At 44.1% G+C, this 18,746-nt stretch overlaps 1 protein-coding gene across 3 annotated transcripts in view; it reads left to right on the top strand.

Annotated features, from left to right (window-relative positions):
- The window catches only part of LAMA1 (laminin subunit alpha 1), a 158,897-nt gene extending 140,151 nt beyond the window's left edge, over positions 1-18,746 (top strand). For all 3 annotated transcript variants that reach the window (XM_058556676.1, XM_058556675.1, XM_058556677.1), the window contains 12 exons: positions 612-726; positions 916-1,074; positions 4,304-4,455; positions 5,195-5,380; positions 6,788-6,923; positions 8,463-8,575; positions 11,937-12,126; positions 12,694-12,852; positions 13,359-13,512; positions 15,002-15,135; positions 17,401-17,623; positions 18,253-18,746. In XM_058556676.1, coding sequence (XP_058412659.1) covers positions 612-726; positions 916-1,074; positions 4,304-4,455; positions 5,195-5,380; positions 6,788-6,923; positions 8,463-8,575; positions 11,937-12,126; positions 12,694-12,852; positions 13,359-13,512; positions 15,002-15,135; positions 17,401-17,623; positions 18,253-18,413 — 1,882 coding nt within the window. In that variant the 3' untranslated portion in view covers positions 18,414-18,746. The remainder of the gene's footprint in view (positions 1-611; positions 727-915; positions 1,075-4,303; positions 4,456-5,194; positions 5,381-6,787; positions 6,924-8,462; positions 8,576-11,936; positions 12,127-12,693; positions 12,853-13,358; positions 13,513-15,001; positions 15,136-17,400; positions 17,624-18,252) is intronic.

Here is an 18,746-nt window from a genome sequence, read left to right as displayed (position 1 = left end):
CTACAGCAGTGTGGCAACTTTTGTTAAGAAAAATATGGTATTGACTTGGAGCCTAAGAAATAGTTTTAAATAATCCCATACTTCACTAAATGCAATTATTTCCTTCAGGACAGAGTTCATGAATGTGCTATATGGACAACAGCCAATGACTTCTCTAGCCATGTGATCCTAGGAAATAACATCGCCTACACTTGCCCCTGTGGGAGGCAAACGTTCTACTCTACATGGAGACTGATTGCAGTCTCTGTGCTATAATTTCTTGTGACAATGCCTGTCTTTCTTATAATTGGCCTGTGTTTTAATGAGTATATTTAAATTGTAATAACTATAATAGTTTCCCTTAAAATATTAAATATATTTTTATCCAGGTGGCCATCTAAGTAGTCAAACTCACTAAATTCAATCTCTTCCTTTAGTCCTAAGAAGAACGTTTGTTTGACCTGAAGTTCTCACCATCAATATCCTTCTTAGAGGGAGGCCTAGACATTTCTGCAGAATGACACATGGAAATAGATCTTTCTTATTTGTAGGTCCATTTTTATTCCTTCTTTCAAAAATGGAATTATAAAACCCAAATTTTGTCGTTGTTGTTCTCATGTCCTTCCCTACAGGAAAGGTGTCAGCAGCAAAAGCTATGTGGGTTGTATCAAAAACCTGGAAATATCCAGATCGACCTTTGATTTACTCAGAAATTCGTATGGCGTGAGAAAAGGCTGCATACTGGAGGTGGGAAGCATTTTATTAATGTCGGAATGAGTTTCTCTAAATGCCCACTGATTTACCAATGTCGTAAGGTAACACAGTCTAGACCAGTGGGGTGAAGGAAACGATGGGGCAGCCAGCAGTGACCTCCGCCCTGGGAGATTCTGCATGCAGATGGGCCTGACGCTGCTTTTCCTTCTCCTTTGTGACCAGCCCATCCGGAGTGTTAGCTTCTTGAAAGGCGGCTACATTGAATTGCCACCCAAGTCTTTGTCACCAGAATCGGCATTGTTGGCAACATTTGCCACCAAGAACAGTAGTGGCATCATCCTGGCTGCCCTGGGCAGGCAGAGTCATCGGCAGGCCCACGGGGTAAGTAGCTCAGATGCTATCGCTGCAGAGCCACGCGCTCAGGAAGGAAATGACTGGATGGAAAATGACTCAGTCATAAACATTTATTGTAGCTGTGCCCCGGGTTGTTTGTTGGCATGCGTTTTTAACAAGTAAAAGTTACTACTGCTGAATGTGTTTCCCTTATGAATCAGCGATTTTTTTGTGTTGCATAATCCATCTTCCTTGTCTAGCTACTGAGAAGAAAGATAACTTGCTTCCTACCTCTAACTCTTTTTAAACTCATTCAGATAGCATGTACTGAATTTTCTTCCACGTTTGGTTGTTACTTTTCATTCTAAGGCTAAAACAGCAAGTCTTTAAATTCTCTAGAGTTTTTTGTATTCTGCTCCATGAAGCAGAATTTTCTTTACCCATTGTTATAAGATTCAATAGAGCAGAAAGAGAAATATGGCCTGTGATAAGCACAGTGGACCAGCAGTAGGAGAAGAGAGAAAAGTTGGTGGGTTTCCATATTTATATTCCATTTCAATAGCGTAGGTGATGTTTACCCTTTCCTCTGCTCAAACTTTGCGTGTATCACATATTTGAAGAGACTTTACAGAAGGGTAGTGTATTGTCTTAATGAAGTAGAGGCCGCACGACTACAGTTTACAGAGTGCTATCCTCTACTGTGCAGACGTTGCTCTATAATTATACAGAGGGAATGCTGCCTCTTGTATTTCGCTGAGGAAGAAATGGGTTCAGAGAGCCTGGTTAACCCACCCAAAGTCACACAGCTGTTATATGCACACCAGAGCCAGGACTGACACACCGGTCTGCAGACCCAATATATCAGGAGCCACTTGGCGAAGGGCTGGCAATGACAGATCGGTTTATGCACTCCATTGACTGGAGTCCGTTTTCTTTTCCTTTACAGTTGAGATGAACTTCACATAACATAAAAGTAACCATTTTAAAGTGAACAGTTTACTGGCATTTAGTGCTTTCACAGTGTTTCGAGGCCACCTCCTCTAGTTAGTTCCAAAACATTTTCATCACCCAAAATAAAAGCCTATGCCGTTAAGCAGCCACCCCTCCCTCCTCGCCCCTGGCAGCCACCAGTCTTCCTCCTGTCTCTAGGAATGAATTGACCTATTCTGTATATTTCATATAAATGGACCCATAGTAGGTGACCTTTTGTGTCTTTCACTTAGCATGTTCTCGAGGTTCATCCACATTGTAGCATGTACCAGTAATTTTTGTGTTTGTGTGTATGAGGAAGATCAGCCCTGAGCTAACATCTGTTGCCCATCCTCCTCTGTTGGCTGAGGAAGCTTGGCACCGAGCTAACATATTCCTCTACTTTATATGTAGGATGCTGCCCTAGCGTGGCTCTGATAAGCAGTGCGTAGGTCAGCGCCCAGGATCTGAACCTGAGAACCCCAGGCCACCGAAGCAGAGTGCGCAAACTTAAATGCTATGCCACCAAGTCGGCCCCCATTAGTACTTTTTTATGGATGAATAATATTCCACTCTGTGTACATAGCATAATTTGTTTATATCAGTTCATTGATGGACATCTGGGGTTGTTTGTACATTTTGGCTATTATGAATAATGCTGCTATAACATTTGCGTACAAGTGTTTGTTTGAGTACCTATTTTCAGTTCTTTTAGGTATATACCTAGGAGTGGAATTGCTGGGTCATATGGTAATTCTGTGTTTAACTTTTTGTGGAACCATCAAACTGTACTCCTCCATCAGTCTTAACAGGACCACTGGCAAATCAAAGTTTGCTACTAAGTCAGCAAAAAGGAGTGTTATCATCCAGTGCTAGAAAGAGTATTGTGAAATGCTCACATTCCAGTTCAGCTGATGGACCTATTTTCAGTGTGGCAAAAAAGTTTTAAGAGCTTTAAACATTTTCAAACTCTTTAATCCCACTTTTAGAAATATTAGAAACAATTTCAAAGGCCAAAAAAAAGTTAAATGTATGGTAACAAAAAATTAGAAACTACCTAAATTTTTAACAGTAAAGGAATAGATCCCACAATGAGATATCACCTCACACCTATTGTAATGGCTAGCATCAAAAAGATAAAAGACAACAAGTGTTGGTGAGGCTGTGAAGAAAAGGGAACCCTTGTGCACTGTTGGTGGAAATTAAATTGGTGCAGCCAGATGGAAAACAGTATGGAGGATCCTCAAAAAATTAAAAATAGTACTACCATATGATCTAGCAATTGCACTTCTAGGTATATACCTGAAGGAAATGAAGTCACTATCTGGAAAAGATATCTGCACCCCCATGTTCATTGCAATATTATTTACAATAGCCAAGATTTGGAAACAACCTAAGCCTCCATCAACAGATGAATGGATAAAATGTGGTGTGTGTATTGTGTGTGTGTGTGTGTGTGTGTGTGTGTGTATAGTGGAATATTATTCAGCCATAAAAAAGAAGGAAATCCTACCATTTGCAACAACATGGATGGACCTTGAGGGCATTATTCTAAGAGAAATAAGTCAGACAGAGAAACATAAATACTGTATGATCTCATTTATATGTGGAATCTTAAAATACCAAACTCATAGAAACAGAGAGCAGATTGGTGGTTGGCAGAGGTGGGATAGGGTGTGCGGAGAGGAAGGGAGTAGGAATGGGTGAAGGGGGTCAAAAGGTACAAACCTCCAGTTGTAAGACAAATAAGTCCTGAGGATGTAATGTACAGCATGGTGACTATAGTTAACAATACTGTATTGTATATTTGAAAGTTGCTAAGAGAGTAGATCTCAAAAGTTCTCATCACAAGAAAAAAATTTTGTAACTGTGAGGTGATGGATGTTAACTAAGTTTGTTGTGGTAATCATTTTGCAATATATACATATATCAACTCATTATGTTCTACACCTTAAACTAATACAATGTTGTATGTCAATTATATCTCAATAAAACTGGGAAAAAAGAGAGATCAATGACATATCTATTTGTTGGTACATAATATAGCACTAAATAATAAGTATAAAGACTATGTAGAAATGGAAATCTTTGATATGGTTAGTGATAATAGCATAATACAGAATGTAAATTATATGAATAGAGATTAGAAAGTAATATACAATATTTACAATAGTTCTTTTAGATGGTGATATTCTTAAGAAATTGCTTACTTGGTGCTAATATTCCCACATTATCTTTATAAGATGATAATTTTTTAAATCCTATAGTAATATTTTCTCTGTGGGAATTCTCTGTGCAACATTCCCAGCCTTTCTTTTCCATCATGCTGATTGAAGGCCACATTGAAGTGCATGTTAATTCTGGGGATGGAACAAGCCTGAGAAGAGCTCTCCTGCACGCTCCCACGGGCACATACAGCGATGGACAGGAGCATTCCATCTCCTTGATAAGGAGTGGGAGGTATTTGTGTAACGAGGGCACGGTGACCTCACGAAGGTTCCCCAGTAGGAGCTTTGTTTCGATACTCTTCCCAGTGAAATGATTGGGATAATTGGTATAACATCATTAGCATTCAGAGTTTTTCATTAGCTTTCAGAGTTTTATAGTTCCAAAATAATTCCAGGACCTTGCTAGAATACCTCCTTGGAAATCAATTTCACTGGCTTTGTAATAAGATATTTGCCAAATTTTCATAATTGAACAACGTTAATCCTGCCCTTTTCTAGGGCCCAGTATAAATTGTCTTTACAGTGGATTAATTCTGTGGCAATTAGTTTGATAGTAGTAGTAAATAGTAAAGAAATATCAATACTAAATAGTAAATGGTGAAACATTAAATAGTAAAATAGTAGTGTTATATCAAGATTCCTATATGTTTTCCTCTGAAACTATAGACCGAATGTTTTAAAAGCGTACTGGACATTTTGTCACAGGTTAAGAGGTAAAAGAAAAATACCCTCCAGAAGGCAATTGAACTCAGTAAGATGTAATAACATTCCATTCAATTTGGGAGAATGTTCAATTGTAAGTTTTAATTTCCAAGATTTACCTTTTTCTTCACCCACAATGTCATGTTAAAATTTACCTTCAGGAAACTTTTATTATTCGGTAAGAACTTATAGAATTATGTATTAAAATGGACAGTTATGTTTCATTTTATTTAAAAGCGTTTCTTTTATTTTCTCCTTTGACCTTTTAGAATGATCACTGTCCAACTGGATGAGACAAATCCTGTAGAAATGAAGTTGGCCCCATCAGCGGAAAGCAGGACAATAAATGTGTCCAACTTGTACATAGGGGGGATTCCAGGGGGCGAGGGGACAGCGGTGCTCAGAATGAGAAGATCGTTCCATGGCTGCATCCGAGACCTGGTCTTTAACGTGGAGTAAGCATAACTGTGCTGTCTCACGTTTCTGTGATTCCTGATCTTCTATGCAGAGTAATGATGCTCATCTGATTGCCTAAAATTCTACAAGTTCCTGAATAACAAGTGAACCCCACTATTCTATCATGCAAGTCTCCCAAATTGATTTTATTGGATTAGAATGATGAATAGATCTGGTCATCGCAAAAAAAAAAATCATTGAACATTAGTTCCACAGGACTGTTAGTAAACAGCAGAAGTCAAATACATTTTTGGCATGCATTTAAGATAATGTAGAAATTTTGTGAAGCAAGTTTCTTGCTGTCTTGAGCTCATTGCTTTAAAGGATCTTTTATAACTGGGCTACTTGCAGCTTCAGATTATTAGTGGCTCCTCCTGAAACAATTACTGTCTAATTAAGAACTGAAAGTCTCTGTTCCCTGTGTAGAGCTCATGATGATGAAGAGAATTAACGTGTGCCCACGGGCATTTGTTTCCTCCTCACTCACCCTCTGCCTGTGGTCAGGGTGCTGGCGGGACAGAAGCTGTGCTCTGACCTGGGGGGGCCAGAGTCGGCACAGGAGAAACTGAATGTGCGCTGAGCATCGGGAGGCTGAAGTTGCCTTCCTAGCTGGGCCGCTGACGTGGCTTGTGACCTTGAGCATGGACTTGAGTCTTTCGTGCTCCCAGCGTCCTCTGTTGAAAGAACCTTTCAGGAGTCTTTGAAATTTGAAAGAATAAAACATTGCATTGGGTTTCAACACAGTTATAATGTCAGAGCCTCGGTTTAGTTATTTGTACAGTTGATATATTTATTCACCCAATTGTCTGTTTATTAATTAATTAATTGATGAGGCATCTTCTTGTTCCTGAAAGCCCTGAGGCTGGGCACTTGATGGGGCAGAAACATTTCTGTGCTGTTCACAGCCAGGTCCTTGGAAAGTGCCAATGGGGTACAAGCCAAGAGGGGACGGGTTACAAAGGCTGCAGAGTAAAAGGACTTATGACAAGTGTAGTTTACAACTTCATGACAGAGGGAACATGTGAGAAACAAATCAGGGTTTAATTGAGGCCACCGTGCAGTGCTGGGGGGCCAGAGTCAGAGCCTTTCCCTGAGGCAGCCCAGCCAAGGCTGCAGGAGGAGACAGCATTTGAGGCGACTCTTGAGTGCTGTTCAGAAACGGCCGGGTGCACAGCACACAATAGGCTGGGGTGTGGGTGCCATTTCAGGCGGAAGAATCAAACAAGAGAATGTATAAGATAGGATATACGGACTTGCAGCCACTGTGAAAGGTGGTCAATTTGGTGACTCTAAGAGTAATGTATTAATGGTTTTTAATGGATTATAAGTGTTCAATAATCAAATGATGCTTTTTCAGGTGTTGACTTGTAATATTTTAATTTTGAAAATACTTTGTTTGTGTCTAGACTTTTGGATTTCACTAGTGCGGTTGACTATGAACAAGCAGACTTGGACACCTGTGTGCTTTCAGAAAGGCCTAAGCTGGCCCTTCACGGAGAAGACAGCGAGCTCCTGCCAGAGCCCCAGCCTTTACCAAGTCCAGTAAGAGAGGCTGTCTTTAATTATATCAGTCAGGTCCAGTCAGAAAGCCAGAGCACAGCCCAGAGGAAATGAAAATGGGGACCTTGTTACAGAGGTTCTGGGAAAGCTGACGGAGCACACTGGAGCAATGACACGAGTGGAGGAGGGGAAGCCACCTGAGCCTGGGGGCGGGGCTGCCAAGGGAGCAGCAGGTCTGAGCAGAGTGGGCACTGAAGCACAGAGAAGACAGGCCCCACCAGGGAGGCCCCCTGGAGCTGGAAGGGAAGGAGAAACACTCGGGCTTCTTGCATTCACCGGCCCTCCAATCTCCCACCACCGCCTTCCATCGGCAGAACCAGCTGGAAGCCATTTTTCAAAGGAGCCTGGGAGGAGTTACAGGGGCCATCCATGTGATGAGGAGCAGAGCAGGGCAGGGTAGGGAATGGTCCTCTGATCACACTTGAGACGACAGCACAGCATTGCCGGGTTGCAGGCCGTAACACTCAGGCCCCCTCGCTGGGCTGCCGTACAGCAAGCTTTTTGGCAGAGTTTCTATAAGGACTCATTAGTACTTTGGATTTAGTCAGAAACATGAGAAAAGGCACTTATGGAGGCCATTGTACATATCATTGTTGCTTTAAAAAAAAAAGATTTGGGAGCCAGCCTGGTGGTTTAGCGGTTAAGTGTGCACGCTCCACTTTGGCGGCCCAGGGTTCGCAGGTTCAGATCCCAGGCGCAGACCTACACATCGCTTGTCAAGCCATGCTGTGGCGGCGTCCCATATAAAGTAGAGGAACATGGGCACAGATGTTAGCCCAGGGCCAATCTTCCTCAAAAAAAAAAAAGAGAGATTTGATTCATCTAGGAAAAGCCAGTTTTGACAAAATATTTTTAATGGCAGTCATTGTTAGTTTTCATTTTCTTTTCCGATTTCTCTGTTTCCTTGATTGAGAGCATGCTCTCTAATTATTTGGATGATGGCACAGTCCTGCATATAGCAGTCTCTCCCAGGCAGGGCCAGTCTTTGGGCTGGGCACAGTTCTCTTGGTAGCATCCGCCTACCCCAAGCCGGAAAACTGAGTCTGAGGCCTCACCTGGTTTGGAGTTGTTGTGCGGAGCGCTTTGTCGGGCAGCCTGCAGGTGCCTGAGCAGAGCCCCTTCCAGCCCAGCTCCTCTGGCTGCACCTTCCTCCTGTCCGTGAGGAAGCGGAGACGCCAGTCACAGAGGCCTTGCAGTTCCCTGGTGCGTGTGCCGGAGCTGCTCCTGCAGCTGTGCCCGTCCTCCGGCTCTTCCCGGGGCTGGGGTCCTTGCCCCTAGATCTGATGACTTGAGTGAGCATGAGGTGGAAAACAGAAGCCCTACTTGCCTTCTTGGAGAGATAAAGGGATGGCGAGTAAATTATTTAAAGCAAAGAAGATTAAATCAGTGCAAACACGTTATTTGTGGTTGTTGGTGTTCTGATATGATTGCTTCTGAGATGTTTTCTCCATGGAAAAAAGCTTGTTTGTGTTAGTGGGGTCCTAGCTGTGCGTGGCTGAGGGTCCATGTGCTCTCTTACAGGAACGGTGTGCCGTGGACAGAGCCTTGGAGTATGTCCCCTCTGCTCACCAGTTTGGCCTTGTGCAAGGCAGCCATTTCGTGTTGCCTTTCAATCAGTCGTCTGTCAGAAAGAGGTAGGCATTATTCTAAAGTACTCATGAGGCCTCTCATTGCTAGATGAATCGTGGAGGCAATGGCTCTTTTCCAGAAGAAGCTTCTTGTATTTTATTTTGGAGTGCTCGATTGACAACCAACTGGCAGCAGTGAGAAGGCAAAGAGATAGCAGTGCAGGCTTTGGGCAAATCAGATGCTTAAAACATGCTGAAGCAGGGTTCCTGTGATTGGTCTTTACCCCTTCTTGATGGTGGCTGGTTGCTGCCTCTCTGTGTGTGTAGGAAAGCTCCTAAGTATCCATGGAACTCGCTCTTCATTCCACAATCCCAAGGCCTCTGCATCTATCATCATCTGGACTTTCAGCCCCATTCTACTGTAAGCATTTACTAATCTGATGAAGTTTTCTACCCAAACTCTTTCACTGTGACCCCTAAAACTTGGTGCCACACCCACGCCAGTCTGCATGTTCCCTCTGGCCCTCACACCTGCCTGTCCCCAAAGACCCTTCTTCAGTGAAGCCAGCTCACATCCCACAGATCTCGAGGCCTGGGACTGGCCGAAGATTGTCTGGATTCCACATTTCTCCTCTCTCCTCCTTTGAATCTCCAGCTCATCGGAAGTCCATGCCTTCAGATTCTGCTATGTTCTGCACCTCTTCTTGTTGCCTTCATCTGTGATCACTGCCCCATTACACCATCCTCAGACCTTGGCTCTGTGTCTTTTCTCTACCACTCCTGCCACGGTTCTCCATGAAGTCTACAGCCACCCAACACCTGACCTTTCCGGTCCTCTGGCTCCCATCTGTCAGAGGTCTTTTCCTCCTTCCTCCTCAGCCACTCTCTCCCCATGGTCATACCCTTGACTGCTTCCTGAATATCTATCCCACCTCCAAAATCTCTGCTTTATGCCTCCTGTTAACCAACTCCTTCCTCTGCATCTATACTCTGTTACTTCCCACTCCAGCAGTTCCTCAGCTGCATCAAGGCCTATAGCCCTCCTGCTTTCTCATAATCATCACCCCCTTCTCTAGCCCCCACCGCACAATTTACCCCCTACCCAGACAGGTTCCATATGCCTCTATTACAAGTGTTCCCTTGCAAACTTTTGTCTCTTTCACTGTGACCCCAGGTAAAACCCACATTCAGCCTGATCCATGCCAGAACCCAGCCTGGTGGTCAAGGCTGCAGAAATGCATCTCTCTTTCCTACCTGGTTTGACTTTATAGCCATGGCTACAAATCTCAGATGGAACCTGCAGACTCCGTGGGGAGCCAATACATTTCTCTATGTTCACAGTTTTAATTTTTCATAGCTTCTCCTCTTAGCTCAAAACGCTATACATCCCCACAGCTTCCCTTCACACCCCAGCTGATGACTTGCCTCACTGAGAAGAGAGATTGGACTCCTGCATCTGGCCACACCAAAAAGAGAAATGCCTATGTCCCACCCTCCACCTCTTCCCCTGCCACCACGCAGGAAGGGTCTTGTTCCCTCGCTTGCCCTCCACGGCCCATCACCTCCTCTTGAGGACGTCGGCAGCCTCCATTTCTCCCTCTTTCATACACGATTCCCGTCAGCACACAGACAGAATCGTCACTCCTATCATCTTCAGTAACCGTAAGAGAAGCAAACACTTGTGCCAGAGACAGTCTCAGTATTTTACACATACACCCTAACTTAGTCCTCCTAATTATCCTGTGAGGAAGGTATTATTATCGTAATTTTATAGACAAGGAAATGGAGGCATGGGGAAGTTAAGTCATCTGCTCAGAGTCACACAGCAGAGCTAAGATTCAAACCCAGGCACTGTGGCTCCAGAGTCTGCTTGTAACCACTCCCTCTCTAGTAGTTTCTAACTTTGAAAACAGAAACTCTCCGGAAGACTTCATACACCCCCAACACATACACAATGTCCTGGCTCCATGTCACAGTTAGATGTCCTGAAAGAGCTGCCTTACATGGCAGTCTGCCTTTCCTCACCTCCCATTCCTTCCCCTACCCACCCAGGCCACCGCCGCCTCACTCTTGCCAGAGTTATCTGAGACCTCCTGTGGCCACGTCCCGGGGTGCCTTCTCTGCTGGCCACGCTTGGCCACTCAGCTTCCTCAGCTGTCGTAGCCCCAGGCTCCCCCACCTTCCTGCTCTCTCCCTGCCTGGCCCTTCTCAGTTTCCTTTGCTGGCTCCTCTTCCGTCAGAGAAGGCTCAGGGCCTCTTCCACATTTTCTCCCAAGGTGGCCTTCTGTATTCCAATGGCTTTAAAATACCATCTATTTGCACCAACACCCACATCTCTAGCCCTGACCTCCGCTTAGAACTCTGGAGTCGTAGACCCAGAGGGCTACTCGACATCTCCATGTGGAGTGGACAGGCTCCTCAACCTCAACACGCCACAAGAGCATTCACAGTCTTCCCCCAGACCTGCTCTCCTGGTCTTTGCCATTTCTGTAGACATCATCACCATTCACCTGGTGCCCAGGCCCAAACTTAGTGGTGGTTATTTCCTTTCCCTCACTCTCCAAATTCATTCCATCAGCAAATCCTGTTGCTTCTTCCTCCAGAACGTTTTATGAATTATTCACCTCCTCGGCCTCCCCCACCCTCACCTGGTCTGAGCCACCCCTGGCCTCTGTAGACTGTTGTAACAGTGCCTGCTGACACCTGCTGTCACCCTCAGCCATCTGACTTGTTCTTCACATCACAAGTTCCTTTCAAGATGTAAATCAAGTCATGCCCACTCCCCTTCTTAAAACCCTCCTGTGATTTCTCAGAGCCCCTCCCAGAGAATGGAGCCACGCTATCCTTTCCCTGTCCCCCTGTGTCTTAGTGACGTTGCACTTCCCTCTGTGGGAGGACACCCAGATGCAACCTTCCCTCCACCCTGTGTGTTTCCATCTCCCACAGGGCCACTCACAGTTGAGGATTCTGGCTCTCCATCATAATCAGTTTGTTGTTGTAACATACTCTGCGCTGTCCGAAGACAGACTGCAGGCCCTTCCTGCTCCCTCTGTCATTCAGACCTAGTCTGAAATAGCATCCTTCAGAGTGGCCTGCCCTGTCTACTTAGTGTAGCCACCCTTGGCCTCTACATGACCCAATTTTCACTCTCTGATATATTTCTGGTGTTACTGTCATGAGAGAAGGGACCTTCTTCTGTTCACTGCCTTAGCCTCGGCTCCTAGAACAGTTCCTGGCAGATACAGGTACTGTAACCATTAGTTGAATGGATGGATGGATAAGTGAATGAAGGAATGAATGACTCTCTCACCTGAGATGTTAAATATAAATGTTGAAATAATTATTGAGTTCCCTCTTTGAAGTTATTTTAGAGAGTAAAGGTGAAAACTTATGCCTATCGGAGGGCTTGGCTCTTGTGTTCCTCCAGGCTCTCAGTTCAGCTCAGTCTCCGAACGTTTGCCTCCAGTGGTCTGATTTACTACATGGCCCATCAGAACCAGGTTGATTATGCCACGCTCCAGCTACGCGGGGGCCACCTCCACTTCGTGTTTGACCTTGGGAAAGGCAGAACAAAGGTCTCCCACCCTGCGCTGCTCAGTGACGGCAAGTGGCACACGGTACGCTCTCAGGGAGCTTGTGATCACTCGCCCAAGTTTTATTCCACCTGTTCTCTGTGTCCACTCCATTTTACTGTGGTGAGATCACTCCCCTTGCGTTCTAGCTTTGTGTCTGGTATCGCCCCTATAGAATGTAAGCTCCTGCAGGCAGGGACTTTTTCTGCTTCCTGAAATATCCCCTGGGCCTAGCTCAGTGCCTGACACCTAGTGGGCACTCAGCACACCTTGGTGGAACAAATGAAAGGTACCAGAAATGTTCTCGACTTGATGAGAAGTAAATCAAGCCCAACTGTGGCACGAATGGGCCAAACCTGAGATCATGGCATTTGCCTTCTTGTAAGTAGGACTGGGGAGCACTTTCTGGTCTAAAGTGCACTTCGCCTGTGCCTGCTTCCCGTCTTCTGCCAGGCTCAGCCTCTTCTCAACACCAACTGCATAACAATCTGAGCCATCCTTCAGGGTTTCATTCAGGTCATTACAGCTACAGTGAACAGGTCTTGCAAACAAACATCTGTTAAAGTTTTCTCAGATTCCTTTAAATTTACACATGTTTTCGTTTTGCTCCAGGTTAAGACAGAGTATTTTAAAAGAAAGGGCTTCATGACAGTTGACGGCCAGGAATCCCTGATGGTGACCACAGTGGGAGACGGTACCACGCTGGACGTGGAAGGGAAGTTGTACCTAGGAGGCCTCCCCTCTGATTACAGGGCCAGGAACATTGGAAATGTAAGCAGTATTTTCTCTGTGGGGCGCGTTTTACCTTTATTGTGGTTGTGTTCATTTTGGAGGAAAATGTTTATGTTTAAATTATCTTGTTTGAATCTGGGGCTTGGCTGCCAGATGCAATCCTTTCAAACCACGTGCCTGGATGCTGTATGGGGCTTTCCCTTAAGGCCCAACTAGCCTTTCCTGCCTGTTAGTTAATGAATATTTCCCTTTCCATAGCCACCTAGCCTCAGGAAAGTCTAGCGAATTTGTATTTGCAGATTAGAAAACTCCGCGTTCTCGATTTCCACAATATCTAATCAAAATAATAGAAAACACTTTTACTGCATTATTAGCAAAGATACTCAAATAGTAGCTTTACATCAGGCATTCATGTGAAGTATTGTGGCAATTAGATTTTAAAAACCAAAAGATCATATTTGAATTTTTGTTGAAGTATAGGAAAAATCTGCCCTTGCCTTCCTCCATAAACCCACCACCATCCACTCTTACATCATTTGGTTTAGATCACCCATAGCATCCCCGCTTGCATCGGGGAGGTGACAGTGAACGGCAAACAGCTGGATGAGGACAGCCCAGTGTCTACATTTGCAGTAACCAGGTGCTACGTGGCGGCCCAGGAAGGAACTTTCTTTGAAGGAAGTGGATATGCAGCCCTTGGTATGTATTATCAACAATCTTGAAAGAAATCTTTTGGGGGCGGGGGCCAAAAGGGATACTTAGGCACATGTGTGTGGTGATGGGTTGTAATTAGTATTTGGGTGGTGAACATGAGAACATGATGTAATCTATGCAGAAATAGAAGTATAATGATATACACCTGAAATTTAGACAATGTTATAAACCAATGTTACTGCAATAAACAAAAAATTAAAAAAATAAAAAAACAAACATAAAATGAGGGAAAAAAAAAAAGAAAGAAATCTGTGGGATTCACCTGCACTCTAGGATGATACAGGTCCGAGAATTCTATGATCGGACAGGACCCACTGGACAAGGCTACAGCACGACCACATTTGCTTCAATGTTCCAGTTTATTCTGATTTCTCACCTTCTGATGTAAAAGCCTCCTCACCTCTTGTGCTATCCCGACGGCCTGGGGAAGGCTTCCTCCCCCGGGAGCGGTGCAGCTCCTGACATAGGGTAACCTGGGGTGCTGGCTTCATCTGCACTTTCCCCAAATTTGTGTAAGGCATGCTCTCACTGTTCAAGTTAAAAAAGGCCTTTGAATTAAAAATCAGCAGCATAAAATATCTAGACCAGCCAGCCAAACGCAAGTCAGATTTGGTGAAGAAATGAACTCCATTTAGATGTTGAAAATATTAATCAATTAGAAGTAGAGGAATTTAAATCTCTAAATTGCCTTAGAATGTCAATTCCTCGAGGCTTAGAACTAGCCCTTGTAATGGATCTGACGTTCCTTCTCTCCCCATTGTAGATACGTTTATCTGCCGGTTAACTTCCTGTTTGCACTCAGAACCATGGTCCGTGTTGTGCTTTCCGCCACAGGGAACTACATTTCTCTGGCGCCTTTGCCCTCGGGCTCCCAGGAAGGCTCTGGTGGAAGATGGAGGGCGGGCGGGAGGAGGGGAACAGCGAGCACACTCCTCTCCTTCACTCCGGTCACCACCTTTCCCATCTTTCCTCCAGCCCTGGGCATGGTAACCACTGCCTGCTATCGCTAATGTGCCCAATTTGGCTTCTCTACTTTTTTGTCACCTGAATAAAAAATTCATTCAATTAAATCCCCACTTTTAAAAAAACCTAGTGTGGACTCTGACTAATACGCTCAGTAAATGATGAGATACCAGTACATAGATATTGGGAAAATAAAGTGGACTATTCCTGGATAGATGATGAATGGATTATGTGGATCAAATCCCTTTTGATTTTTCTCTGCCTGGCTCTAGATGGGAGTGATGTGTCATCTTACAGACGTGCAAGCTGAGGCTCAGAGGGGAGAGGTGACTTGCTGGTGAGGGTGGAGCTGGATCCAGAGAAAGAGCTAGAGCCAGGTCTCCTGAACCTCAGTCAGGAGCCGAAATGCAGCCAGCCATCCCAGCCCATGGCCTTTCTGGGCCTGAGCCTTCCTGGGCCAGCAGGGCTCCCGCCTCACTCTGCGCTAACTCTGGGCTCTCTGTGTTTTCAGTCAAAGAGGGCTACAAAGTCCGGTCAGATGTCAACATCACCCTGGAGTTCCGTACTTCCTCCGAGAACGGCGTCCTCCTGGGGATCAGCAGCGCCAAAGTGGATGCCATTGGATTAGAGATTGTAAATGGCAAGGTAGGTGCTTCCTCTTGATGGGGTTCCCCCCTCACCCCGGTGTCAGAAACAGAGCAGTAGAAATACCCAGAACCAATTTCTGGTTATCGACTTCAATGGAATGGAGAAAAGGTTCAGTTAAAATTTAAAAATAGACAATACTAAAAAGACTTTAAAAAATAACTTCTTTTATAATTTTGAAATTAAATTTAAAGCAAAATTGCAACTACATCAAAGAACTTTTTTTCCTGAACCATCTGAAAGTAAGTTGTCATCTTCCCTAACGTTTGTTAACTTTTAACTTGGAAGTAATTGTAGATTCGGAGGAAGTTGCAATGAAATGTCCAGGGAGGTCTGCATGCGCCCCTCACCCAGGCTCCGCCAGTGTTGGCATCTTGCATAACTCTAGGACAATATCAAATCCGCGGAAGTGACGTTAGCAAAATCCACAGTTTTTATAGTTGCACTAGTTATACCTGTATTTGTAGGTGTAGCGCTACACAATTTTATCACGTGTAGCTTTGTGTATCCACCACCACAATCAAGATACGTAATGATGCCATTACACAAGGCTCCCTCGAGCTACCCCTTCATATCCACAGGGACTCCCGCCACTGATCTATTCTCCATCTCTCTGATTGTTATTTCACGGTGTTACAGAAATGAAATCATGCAGTATGTATCCTCTTGAGACTGGCTTTTTACACTCAGCTTCATTTCCTGGTGGTTCATCCAGGTTTGTTGCGTGTATCAAACTGCTTCCAAATTGCCTCCTGAGTTTCGCGGATTCTCCCTCTCCTCCTTCTCCCCTTTGGGGCCATCTGGCTGCAGGCAAGATGTGAGGGAAGGGAGTCTTCATTGCTCTTTTTCTTTTCTGCAGGCTCTCTCCTGACAGCAGTTGAGGTATAGCCCAACTCTCCTGGTCTTCAGGCACAGCCTCTGTCTTTTGTGCACTAGGCCAGTGGTCCTGGCCAGTTGTAAGGAGCAGTCTGAGGTCTCAGCATGGCCGGTGCGTGGGGACTGCTCCTGGACACTGGCCCAACATCCCGTGCAGATCAGGCTTCCCATCGCAGCTGTCACGGACGCTGCTACCGCTTTGTCTTCAGCCACCTTGCATACCCCACAGAGGGTGCTGTGAGAGCGTGGGAGTGTCTGCTACGCCACTCAGGCCCTGGGGAAGCGGGGAGTCGGTCCTCCTGGTCCTCTGTCTACCTAATTGCACAGTGCCACCATTTCTACTGCACTGTGGTCAACTCCTGTTGTTGTGGGACTAAGATGCTTGAATCTTTCTGAGGGCTATTGCCTCCCAGAAGGCAAGGAACAAGTCTCTCTGCTGTAGATTCCCTGAGCTTATTTGCTTGTTTCTAGTATTTTTCTACTTACTCCCCACTGGGTTTTTAGCTCCTAGGATATCCTAGGATGGGGGTGGGGCGGATATAAGGAAGTCCTATCTGACCTCTTGCCCTTCACCTCTTCTCCCCCTCTCACTTCATCTTCATGTCAAAATAAAACTGCCTCTACATCGTGTTGATGCCTCTTTACACTGTGGCTTAGACCCAACTTTTTCCTCATCTGTACGTTAAAAGAATTTTGAAAACTTTTGCACGTTTTTATGTGACATCTGGAAAAATGTTACGAGAAGTATAATAGTTGCTAAAAATGTAATTTCTGATGTATTGTATATTTTACCTCTATTATTGGCTTATTATTTATTGTTCTTTTAAAACATATTTAGTGGTTACCCAGGGTTCATAATATACAACTTTAGTTTGTCACAGTCTATCTTAATACTGTGTAGCTTCACATATAGCATAAGAACCTTACAATAGTATACTTAGAATTCTTACCTCCTGTCTTTTGCAAGTCTTAGGTTTTTTTGTGTTACCACTCGCTGTGGTAGGGCATCTATAGTTTGTCAGAAAGGAGTTAGTAAATGTTCCTTCATGGGTGCCAGCAACTGCTATGAACCGACACCCTCAGCAAACTCATCAGCTGCTGTCGTCCTGAAAATGAGGCACTGATTTGAGGATGAATGCTAAAATAGTGGCTCAGCCTTGTTCCCATGGATGTGGTCATCTGCTCTTTCTGAAATTTTAGGAATAAGATAGCATCTGAATCCTTTAAGAGGTTATTTTTCAAAACTATTGTTTGTTTTTCATAGTGAGCCCTCCTTTTTAGCAGAATGTTAGGATTTTATCCACTCCAAGAGCATTATATAAATGGACTGTGTTCCTTAAATATGGGAAAATTCCCGAAGGTATTTGCTTGTGTCTGTTGTTTGTTTAGGTCTTATTTCATGTTAACAATGGTGCTGGAAGGATAACAGCCACATATGAGCCCAAAGCTACCAATACTCTCTGCGATGGAAAATGGCACACACTTCAAGCTAACAAAAGCAAACACCGCGTGGTTCTGATCGTTGATGGGAACGCAATTCGTGCTGAAAGTCCACACACCCAGTCCACCTCGGCAGACACCAACAATCCCATTTATGTCGGTGGCTATCCTGGTACGTGTGGATGTCTGATCTGCTCATTCACTTGTAAAGGACATTGTCACTGGAGGAAGTCTTAGTTCAGGTTGATATAGAATAGAGATTAAGAAAAATACATGGTTTGGGTGTCAAATCCTTTACCATTTAAGAAAGGCTATTCCAAATACCTAGGAATTCTTGGAAAAATTAAAATAACCTACACACATAACTTGATCATGAGGTAAGACTCTGAGAACATCGGATGTGATGTAGAGTGAGCTGGATGACTCTTCTGAAGCAAATCATCTTAGATGACTCCCAGAGTAAGGAATCATTTTTGGGTGGGTAATCATTTTAGAGGACAAACATTGTCTTATCCTGTCACATCGATTTTGAATTAAATTATGCATTTCAGGTGTTCCAAGTAATTGTTACAAATGATAATATATGTCTCTTTTATGACTTTTTAAGTCACAGCTATGCCTTAAAAATATTATATATGAGAAGTTTTCATTGACTCATCCTATCACTGAAGCCACATATGTGGAAGAATATTATTCTAATTTTGATATAGAAACCACTTGAGATTATTTTTGTTCTTATTGTGCTATCCATGTCATTTAACAAAATTAAGCAACACTTACCTTTTCTTCTCTCCTAAACAGCTGATGTAAAGCAAAACTGCCTGAGCAGCCGGGCCTCCTTCCGGGGCTGTTTGAGAAAGCTCACTCTGATTAAGGGCCCGCTAGTGCAGTCCTGTGACTTCAGCAGAGCTTTTGACCTTCAAGGAGTTTTCCCTCATTCCTGTCCTGGGACTGAGCCCTGAACTCAGGGAAGCTCCTCAATTGGCAACCACTGCTTATATTTTGAAGAGAATTATTTTTGTGATTAAAATTTCTCCAGTTCAGATTTCATTTCCAAGTCAGGTTAAGTGTTTCCAGAGAGAAATCTTATGTTTATGTTAAACTAAAACCACATGTACGGCAAATACCTCTATTAAATAGTTTAAAATGTAAATTGAATTCATTGGCTCTCTTTTTTAAAGCTTTTTTTAATGAGTCTTTGTCAACATCGAATATTCTGTTGATTACTTGATGATATTTCATGTTTTGCATTTTGACCTTTTAGAAAATAAAATATCACTACAGACTATAACAGA

This window comes from Diceros bicornis, chromosome 16, assembly GCF_020826845.1.
Source record: "Diceros bicornis minor isolate mBicDic1 chromosome 16, mDicBic1.mat.cur, whole genome shotgun sequence".
In the NCBI taxonomy this organism is placed as follows: Eukaryota; Metazoa; Chordata; class Mammalia; order Perissodactyla; family Rhinocerotidae; genus Diceros; species Diceros bicornis.
Note: the sequence above shows the minus strand (reverse complement) of the source record. Positions and strands in the feature narration are given on the sequence as shown.